This window comes from Penaeus vannamei, chromosome 15 (genome assembly GCF_042767895.1).
Source record: "Penaeus vannamei isolate JL-2024 chromosome 15, ASM4276789v1, whole genome shotgun sequence".
In the NCBI taxonomy this organism is placed as follows: Eukaryota; Metazoa; Arthropoda; class Malacostraca; order Decapoda; family Penaeidae; genus Penaeus; species Penaeus vannamei.
In genome coordinates this window covers 881,152-891,151 of record NC_091563.1, presented here as the reverse complement: position 1 = coordinate 891,151, position 10,000 = coordinate 881,152, and the positions used below count along the sequence as shown (strand labels likewise).

General features: G+C 36.8%; 2 protein-coding genes across 2 annotated transcripts in view; one reads left to right on the top strand and one right to left on the bottom strand.

The window, feature by feature from the left end:
- Positions 1–5,276, top strand: part of Chmp1 (charged multivesicular body protein 1) — a 6,479-nt gene extending 1,203 nt beyond the window's left edge. The window contains exons 2-4 of the mRNA XM_027358399.2: positions 1,482–1,726; positions 2,700–2,920; positions 3,123–5,276. Of these exons, the coding sequence (XP_027214200.1) occupies positions 1,482–1,726; positions 2,700–2,920; positions 3,123–3,243 (587 nt within the window). The 3' untranslated portion in view covers positions 3,244–5,276. The remainder of the gene's footprint in view (positions 1–1,481; positions 1,727–2,699; positions 2,921–3,122) is intronic.
- Ctf4 (Chromosome transmission fidelity 4) overlaps positions 4,939–10,000 on the bottom strand; it is a 13,216-nt gene continuing 8,154 nt past the window's right edge. Inside the window, exons 9-18 of the mRNA XM_070130267.1 lie at positions 9,989–10,000; positions 9,183–9,430; positions 8,761–8,987; positions 8,404–8,538; positions 8,072–8,242; positions 7,634–7,845; positions 7,194–7,303; positions 6,848–7,068; positions 6,315–6,605; positions 4,939–6,071 (exon numbers count right to left, since the gene is read on the bottom strand). The exon at positions 9,989–10,000 is cut by the window's right edge and continues 173 nt beyond it. Coding sequence (XP_069986368.1) covers positions 5,880–6,071; positions 6,315–6,605; positions 6,848–7,068; positions 7,194–7,303; positions 7,634–7,845; positions 8,072–8,242; positions 8,404–8,538; positions 8,761–8,987; positions 9,183–9,430; positions 9,989–10,000 — 1,819 coding nt within the window. The 3' untranslated portion in view covers positions 4,939–5,879. The remainder of the gene's footprint in view (positions 6,072–6,314; positions 6,606–6,847; positions 7,069–7,193; positions 7,304–7,633; positions 7,846–8,071; positions 8,243–8,403; positions 8,539–8,760; positions 8,988–9,182; positions 9,431–9,988) is intronic.

The window sequence follows — 10,000 nt, the reverse complement described above, 5'->3', positions numbered from 1 at the left end:
AGGCAATAAAGAAGGAAGGGAAAGTAATAATGCACTTTCAGAAATTCCTGAGAAAGTAATAGTTATGTAATGATAGTATTGTGGGAGATCATAATGACAAAAAACTAGGCAAATTGAGCACATACAAGATTGGTCTTTTGAAGCCCCAAATAGGTGCAGACAGCTGTCTTTCAGTTTTATACATTTATAAATATTTGGATACTGTACCCCTCAATTTTTTTCATAGGAACAAAGGTAATGGATTTACTTTGTAACCTGTTAGTTGATTAGTAGATGGGAAGAGGCATGAGAAAGAGAGACAGAGAAATGCAAAGGGAGGAAGGAGAGAGAGAGAAAGAGAAAGAAAAATGAGAGAAAAAGGACAAGAATGGCAAGGGGGAGGCAACAGTGACAAGAATAGAAAAAAAAAATATTGTAGGTGGTAAGGATGGAGAATAGTAATAGTAACGACAGTAAATATGATAGCATTTGTAAATATGATCAAATATGACAAAAGTCATTCTCAGGCTTGTAGTTCGATACATTATACTTTTGATATTTGATATTTGATGATACCTTTGATGCAGTGCCTGGGAGATGATCAATTGAAAATGAAAAAACAGAAATAGTAATGATACCATATTGGAAGAATTCTTATTTTTTGTTGCCATTTGTGAATAGATATGGCTGTTATATTTCAAAGTCTTTGCTCCCTTTTGTCAAGAGTATGTTGGTAATGGTTACTGCAAAGGAGAATCATGAAAACTTGATAACCCAGTGAATTTAAATTTTATAATAAAATCTAAATGATTGGGAAGATACGGTTAGATCAATATGTACACACAGTGCTTATTGGAAGTTTACTGAGTATTCATTTATCATATGTTTTTTTATATCCTTTCCCTATTGTGCAGAATAATGTAATTGAAAATTCTTAAAAAGTCTGTGATTGATTGATGACTTTATTTTTATTTCAATATTTTTATCTTTACTATCTTAATTGTTGGTCATTACAAATGAATGGAAAAGATCAGAAGACATCTGTACATTTGTAGAGAAAAGTATGAATGAAAAAGAATATCTTCATAGTGCAAGAGATGCATTTGATTAGAAATGCATGTATTTCTGACAAAGATATAATCAAACAAGAAAAAATTACATTTCTTGCACTATGTTCCTGCTCATTCACTCCTTTTTCTACATTTGTCACAATGCTGCAAGCCCGCCATTACAGGTAACACCAAGATTCAGTTGGATTTGGGTAGAAAACAGCAGGTCCTATGATAAGATATTCTAAACATTTACCCAAAATGAAGTAACTAGCTGGCCGTGTTTCCAGTCTGTCACTGCTAAATTGTCTTTTATAGATAGGTTTATATCTCATTTACAAGAGGAAGTACCACTATTTTCTACAAATGATTTTGAAGCATTTAAATTCAGCAATAATTCAGTCATAAACACATTCAAGATTTACCCTCAATAAACATTAAACTTTATTTCAGAGCATCTTTTCAACCTCAAGTTTGCTGCCAAGGAGTTGGACCGGCAGTCAAAGAAATGCGAGAAGGAGGAGAAAGCAGAGAAAGCCAAGGTGAAGAAGGCCATAGCCAAGGGGAACATGGATGGTGCTCGCATTCATGCCGAGAATTCCATCCGTAACAAAAGCCAGGCCCTGAACTACCTCCGCATGTCAGCCAGAGTCGATGCAGTAGCCTCTAGGGTCCAGACGGCTGTCACACAGCGCAAGGTATGTCAGGATGGTTCCTTGAAAGTTCAGGGGAATAAAATGGGAAATTTAAGTACTGAAATAAGCAGCAAACTTTTGTGTGGAATTACTATTACTTTAAGAGCTAATATTTTAAGTAAATGAATGCGAGTTCCCTTAGCAGACATAGCTGAGTTGCCAATGAACTGTGATATATATATCTTTTTTCAACATACTGATTTTTTTCTTTTATGGTAAAGAAGCACCAGTTTCTAATTATTTAGCTGAAAGAGGGAAGTACATAATCCATTAAATTCTAAAGACCACTATTTCTCAGCTGTAAATTTTTGTTCTATCAGGGGCAATTTTGTTGTTATTGTTTGCAGGCCTAGATTTTACAAACCAAAAAATAATGTCACAAGCAGCTCAGCCATTCCAGGAGGTAACTGAATAGGAATAGGAATATGGGGATCCTTGGGGAGTTAGGAGAGTGGTTGTATGTCTGGTGCAAGAAGCCATCCAAACACACAAAGCTCAGTAAAGTAAAGGTGGCAGATGTTAGCTCTCTTGGGCTTGTGGGTTAAAGATTAATGCTAGACCGTATCAGTTGTTGTACTTTATCCTTACTGCATAATTTTTGCGCTGAAATAGAGGTGGGAAAAATAGTGTACCAGTTTTTAAATCTAATGTACTTTGAAGGGGACTTGTCTGTAAGGAGAAACCTCCTTATATGCTCAGTTAAACACTATGCAATACAATATGAAATAAATGGTTAAAAACCTTAGATTTGGAAATCTTAGCCATTGAAAATTTTACAGAATGTTTTGAGTCATTATTGTAGGCTTTTTAAAATTAAATTCTAACTCCATGTCTTGCAGGTTATAGTGATACTTGAGAAAATCAATCATGTTTAAAGTCCTAATGGGAATCTGAATGGAAGAACAATAATTTTTAGTTAAAACATGAAGTATGACACATATCTAAGTAGTCATTCATTCGTTGCCTCGCCCTGCAGGTAACACAAAGTATGGCGGGTGTGGTAAAGAACCTGGATGCAGCCATGAAGAGCATGAATCTCGAGAAAATTTCTGGTCTCATGGACAAGTTCGAGAAACAGTTTGAGGATCTGGATGTGCAGAGCTCCTACATGGACACTGCCATGAGCGACACAGTGACCACTGCTATACCCCAGGATGCCGTTAATGGTCTCATGTCACAAGCTGCTGATGAAGCTGGGTATGTTTGCTATTTTTATTTTGTTCTTGTGTTATCTCCTTGAAGTTTAATAATGGAAAATATAAAGCTGTTACTCTTATTCATGTTTAACCCATCACAAAGCAGATTAGTCATCATTATTAACAATATTACAGTTTTCTTGTTTCTTCTTGGGCAAGGATCATGCTAAAGTTCTCAAGGAATATATATACATTTTTTCCAGATTGGAGTTGAACATGGAGCTCCCATCAGGCAGTATGTCCACAATTGGGGTAGGGGCAACACAGGCTAGCCAAGACCAGGATGAACTGACGCAGAGACTAGCCAAGCTCCGTAACTCATAATTTCCCAAGAGACCATATACAAGGAAAAAGAAAAAAATAATTATTTTTCTGACTAAAATTTGAAGTACACAGAAGCCAGTTGACACCATGCATTTGGAAAAAAAAGTGTCATTTATTTCACTTGCATTATTCTGCGTGTTTTTAGGTTCTTCTTTAGGTTGTTCACCAAATTGTCACAGCATAGTGAAGGAAAAAAAGAAAAAAAAGAAAAATGTGCTCTGGTTCTGTATTGGGGCCTTAAATACCCTTCCACTTCTCTGTAGTTTGCCAAGGCATGACAGATGTAAACAGATGTGTAGAGTTATGCAGTTTTAGAATGCAAGAGATTACTTTAGGGTTGTTGTACAATAGATATTGATAGTGGAATTCGTCTTGAGTGTAAAAAAGATTTAATGGTATGTCATAGCTTGTCTCTTTTTTGATGGTAACATTTGACAGGCATAGGTAATTATGATTTTTTATTTTTTTTTTATATATATATACTTGTCTCTTATATTATCTGATGATTGATATGATAAGTAGAGCCAGAGCATTGCAGTCTTAACACATGTTGCATAGGTCATCATTCTCGATTTATTTGATCATGGTAAAACCTGATTTTGTAGGAGACCAAAAAAATATGTTAGGTTTTTACATTAAATTCATTATCTTTCAAGTTCACCTCTCATTGTTTCAAATACAAATGTCGACACTGTTCATAAACGGCCCACTGGGATATGGAGGGGAATGGATATCAAAGATTATATATATCCTATATATAAATCAATGACTAGAGGCTTTACCAGAAGTTTGTTATAAAGGTGATTGGCCTTACATTTTTGTTGCAGCCAATACAGTGTACTATATGATAAATATAATCTGTACTATATGGTAAATAGAGATTTTAATTAAATAGACTTTCTTTAAACTATGGCTTGGGTTTTGAAGGGTAGGGGCTTGAAAAGTTATGATAGATGACTGTTAGATGCAGTAACTGTTTTCTTCTGCTTCTCTGTTTTCATTTAGGTTAATATAGATGAATTTGTACCATTACATTAACCTGTAATGGAGAATGGAGCACTGGGTTTGATTTTTACTGTGAATATTGTGAAAACCCATTTTGCATTAGTAATGATACAACACTTGACAGGTATAAATTGTACTTACAAGGCAGATTATTGGATTCTTAATTTACTTAACTGTCAGGCAAGCAAATGTGTTCACAGAATTAACTAATTGATTTAGAAATTGTTTATATATCAAGTCTAAGAGAAGTTTATATATACATACGTATAGTATAATGGGAGGGGGGGGATTTTTATCATTCTGACTTCATATTTGATTTTATAAACAACTGTCAGGATCTTTTCTCTTCTTTTCAGTCATTAGGAAAATAGTTGTCTTTTTAACATTCAAATAATAGAAAAGCTCGCTCTGATTCCCTCATCCTTTGTGTTAATGATAAAGCTATCGTACAAGCTTGAAGTGCGGCAAAGCTCTTAGGTTACTCTTTAAATTTATTGGAGATTATAGGACACTGAATGAAGTCTTTTTTGCTCTGACATCCAGCTATTTTGAATAAAACAAAAGAACAAAGTGTGCTTATCGTCACGAGATAAAACTGGCTTGGGTGTTTCTCCCAAGTCATGTCAACAACAGCTGATGAAAGCAGGCCAAAGCAAGAAACATTGTAATCTACGTATATTTGTGCTGCCACCGAGTGAACTTGGCAGAACACAAGAACAGTTTACAGTAATTTTTCTTGCTTGAAATTTGCGATACAGTAACAATGATGGCATACAGAGAAGCCAGCGTTACGCCAGTTTGGATGTGATTTTCGCATTTGCAATGGCCATAAACAAAAGTTTGAATTGTTATTGTTTCATGAAACAGACTTCATTATAGGTTCAATACATATAAATATATTTTTTTGTTTGTTTCTGCATTGATTTTGTATATAGTATTTAGGTGATGTGTTTTATACGATAAACTCCAATTATACTTGGTCACTTGATTGACACTTTATATGAAACTTTATTAAATTAGAGAAAATCTGTTTTTGTTTTCTCTTCACCCTCTGCCATGTGTTACATTTAAGAAATGGCAAAAATAAATCACCATGGGAATGTTTGTTCCAAAAGATTTTGCATTTTTCTAAGTACTTTGCTTTATATATTATATAGACAGAAAGATAGATAGATTTGTTGTTTTATGATTATTAATAAAAAATACTTCTTGAATTCATAACATGAAAATATGAACTACTTTATCATGTATTTTCTGCTTTATTCAGAAAGGAAGCATCTTGTACACTTGTTTCTCAGATGGTAGGGTTACTTCACATCTTCCTGGTTAAATAGATTTATAATTTTATACAGATTTTTCAATTAATTTTATAAAATAAATATCAATGGTTTGTCATATATATTTTTTACAATGTTTCAAATTCTAAAGCATATTATTGTATTTAATATGTTGCATCCACAACTATAATTAGATCTGATGAACAAAAATAAATACAAAATAATTCTACTCCGTTATATATGAAAAAACCTAAGGTAAATATCTCTAGAAAACGGTACATTAAAAGAAAAAGTTAAAACTAATCTCTTTATAAAAACATTTACACAAATATATACAAAAAGCCATCACAAGAACTATGAATCTTTGTTGAAAGCAAATGCAGCAAGCTTGTTTAAGCCTGAACCCTTGGCCTTCTTTTCAATGGGAGATTCTGGAGTGGTTTCCTCGCGTTTTCGCTTTTTATCTTCTTCATTTGGGGCTGTGGTCGTTTCTGCTGCTGGTGTCGTTGTTGCCGTAGGAGTACCAGTTGCCAGAGCTTTGTATTTCTGGAGGGTTTGGTGGTGATTGTCATTAAGGTTTATTCATCTTATTGTTATTTACATTCTTAGTAGGAGTTCAAGAGAGACAATTTGTGATCTAGGATATTCTAATTGAAAATATTTTAGCATTACCAAAAGAGAAAGCGGACAATGGCTACAGATGCACTAAACAAAAAAAAAGTACTGAATTATAAAGATGGAAGGAAGGATATATAAATGTATATTTTAAAAAATCAGAAAAAAACTTACCTGCTTTGTATCAGCATCCACATCTTTGAACATCATTGCAGCCTTGGCCAGTAGATCCTTCTCACTGGCATCAGGGTACTTTTCCTTCACAACTTTCTCATTGTCAGCCAACCACAGCTGTAGTGCTGACTGCTTCTTGGGAGGAGTATCAGTGGCCTTCTCCACTTTCTTAAATGGGTTTGTTGCAGATGGTTTGGGGGTCTCCTCAGGTATATTCTCCGAGACATTTTCCTTCCCTGAAGGAACCGGTGGCTCTTCCTGCGATTCTTTCTTGAGTGTTGTTTGCTTGGCCTGAGATAAAGAAAAGCAATAAGCAATAGGCATGATAAAATGAAGCAAAGCAATGAAGATGGGTCATGGATTAGTACATCATAAAAAAACAAAAAAAAAGTTTCATACCAAACCATTCAAAAATTACTCTAAAAAAGAGAAGGTAAGTATAAGGCTGATAATATAATTACACAAGAACATATACTGTACATCAGATATAGAATTCCCAGTTCTAAACCATGAGACCTCTTGTCTTCTCCTACCTGTGGTTTTTTAACAACAGGCCTCAACACTGGGCTGGAGTCCATCTTTTTCTGGGCTTTTCTGAACTGATCGATGACATTGATGCCTCGCTTCCCACTCTGCGGTGCTGATGAGGGAGTGCCACTTTTCTTGAAGGGGTTCTTTGAGTTCTGCGAGGAGAGGAGGCCTCCACGTGGGGTGGTATTCTCTCTTCTCGATGCAGCTGCTAGTAATGGGTTGTCTGCAGGGTGAGAAAGGAAGAGGGGTTGTGGGTTATACTAATAACTTTTATTTATAAGGCTTACAACTAAACAGACCATAAATCAGATAAAACAGATAAATAGATAGAGAAAACAAACTTCTTACCAACAACCGCTTCCTCATTTTCCACTGATTCCTGAACCTGCTCAGAGTAATCATCCTCTTCGTCCTCATCTTCATCTCTTGTTCTTATTCTTCTCATGCCGCTGCCGTACCTGATGATAAAGACAACTCTAATGCAACTCCATCTCAAAATTAAAATTAGTGGTGTAGAAAGCAACAAATTCTTGTCATTATCTTGCAGCAGGATTTTATGAATAAACAATAAAAATAGTCCTAAGGACATCAGAAATGAAATGGCAACCTTATATATTCTCCTTGGTGATGGGGAGGGGAAAAAAAAGAGAAAAAAAAAAAGAAAAAAAAAGAAAAGAAAAGAAAAAAAAAAAAAAAAAAAAAATCACAATTCATCAAGCAAACTGTATAGTGAAGTTCAAATAAAACATCAATCTTTCACATTCTACTTCTAAGTCACAAAACTATACATTTGTAAATCGTCTTCCTCAACCCCTTGTGCCTTGGCAGCTCTCTCCATTTCTTCCTGCATCTTGGCTGATGCAACCTCGCCCAGTTTGTCTGCCAGCTGGAGACGGTGAAGCTTTCCTGCATACTTTATAGCCAGCTGGACAGTATGGTATGATGGCATCAGCTGGCAGACTTCCAAGGCTCGAGACTCACGCTCAGTGCGGCACGCCAGCTATGGAGAGGAGGAAAAAGTTTACTTTTTTATCTTGTCTTTGAAACAAAAGTATAAAGGAGACATTATATGCAAAATATAATTTTCAGAAAATATGAAGAGAGCAATATAAATCAGAGTCAGGGGGGGGGGGGGGTAAAATCAAATTCACATGAAATAACCATTAACTAATGTAACCCTCAATTTCCATCCAAACACCCCTCCCCTTCCCACACCCAATACTCACAGCAAACAGCTTAATCATGGCTTCCTTAAGGATCTTGTCAGCTTCATTCTTCGAGTCCTCTATGTCATAGCCCTGGCGCCCAAGACGCTCTAGGGAATTCAGCAGGAGACCAGAGCGCAGCGTCTTCTCTTCGAGGCCACCCTTCTCCGTTTCTAACTCGCATAATGGTACCTAGAATACAATCAGGTGAGGGTTAGATAATCTGCTTACTACTTCCTTGTGATATTTCATGCTCACTTACATTATGAATGAAAATGTTATGCTAAACAACATAAAATCAAGATGATAACCCAAAGGTTTATGAAAAAAGGGCAAGATTCAGTCTTGTATACCTGTATGCTAATGATAGAGACATGGGGTTTGGGCAACACAGGAGGATAGCGCCCACCCTTGCAGAGAATGCATCGTACATTGCCCTGTGTTTCGCTCACACCCAGCATGAAGTAATTGTCACTCTTGCCTTTTGTCTGCAAGAGAAGAGAATAATAATAATAATAATAATAATAACAATAATAATATAATAACAAAAATAACAAAATAATAATAAAAAATAATAATAATAAATTCTAAGCCTTATGTGCTCATTGACAACATTCATATATAATGTTACAAATACTTAATTAATTGTTGCCTTTTCTCTCTCTCACTCTCACTCTTGCTCTCAAAATCCCCCAACCCAAACTACTCACATGATTCTTTGTGTTGAGGATGACTGTCCAGTTGTAGCCATACTTGAAGTGCATCATGCGAATGATGCCAGCACTGTCCATGACGGCTGGAGTACCCTCGTCAGTGAATCCAGCCCAGGCCAGGTAGGAGCGGGGGGAGAGGGGCAAGGGGCAAGAGAGGGGAACGGGGTGCTTGTTTCCATTTACGCTAAGGACGATGGCTGCCATGTGCTGATCGCCAGAGACACCTACAGGAGGGATGTAATCAGCTGGGTTATATATTCCACTAAATTACTTAACATTATGAAATTCTTTGATAGATTAACCACCTGAATCATAAAAGAACCCTCCCTAGACAAACATTACAAACACAGAAGTGTAGCAAAGGTACAAGACTCAAAATGAACTAAACTTGAGAGCTCTTAACGAGAAAGAAGTCTCACCCATCCCACTGTGGAAGACGACCATCAGCTGTTCCTCAAAAGCGGCCAGACACACCACAGGGCCGGGGATGCTTAGGACATCCCGCTGTATGCCTGACGTTGAGAAGATCCTGAGGTTCCTGCGGTCAGTTGCCACAGCCAGCCAGCCCACTCCAATGCACAAAGCCAGGATTTCTTCCTCACTAGGCATGTCCACATGCCACTCCTTGCTTCCTCCCCAGGCTGAAAAGTGCTGCACCGCCAACTTGCTGTGGGGGGGAGTTTGAAACCCTTCATTGCCTTGGAAACCATTCAACCTTATCATCATCAATCAATTATCCATAAAGGAGTCTGCTCTCAGATTACTAAAGAATAATCACAAGCAGGAGAGATCCTTGTGTCCACAGTTGCCTGCAGAGGGTCCCTGTGGTCTATTACAAGGATTATAAGGTCACCATCACACATGATCAACAAACTTTAGAAATCAAGTATGCCAAAATACACCAAAATGCATCAACACACCTGACTTCTTTCATCAATCGGCATAATGTGATCATAAGCTTACAAACCTTTGTATGCCAAGCCATTGAGTGATCAGCCAATTTTCTGACTGACACTTTCCTGACAGACACACCACCATGTAGCTAGGGATTTACAGTGTGTGCCTGAGTCTGATGGCAAAACACCAAGATTACCTAGCATCTGGGAGTCAGCAGGAGAGTCTAACTGGGGACGGAAAACTCCTTACTCATCAAACGCATATATCATCATCGAGCGCATTGGACTCTTGCTTGTTTGCCAGCAGGAATCAAGGCAAGGGAACTAACCTGGGCTGGTCA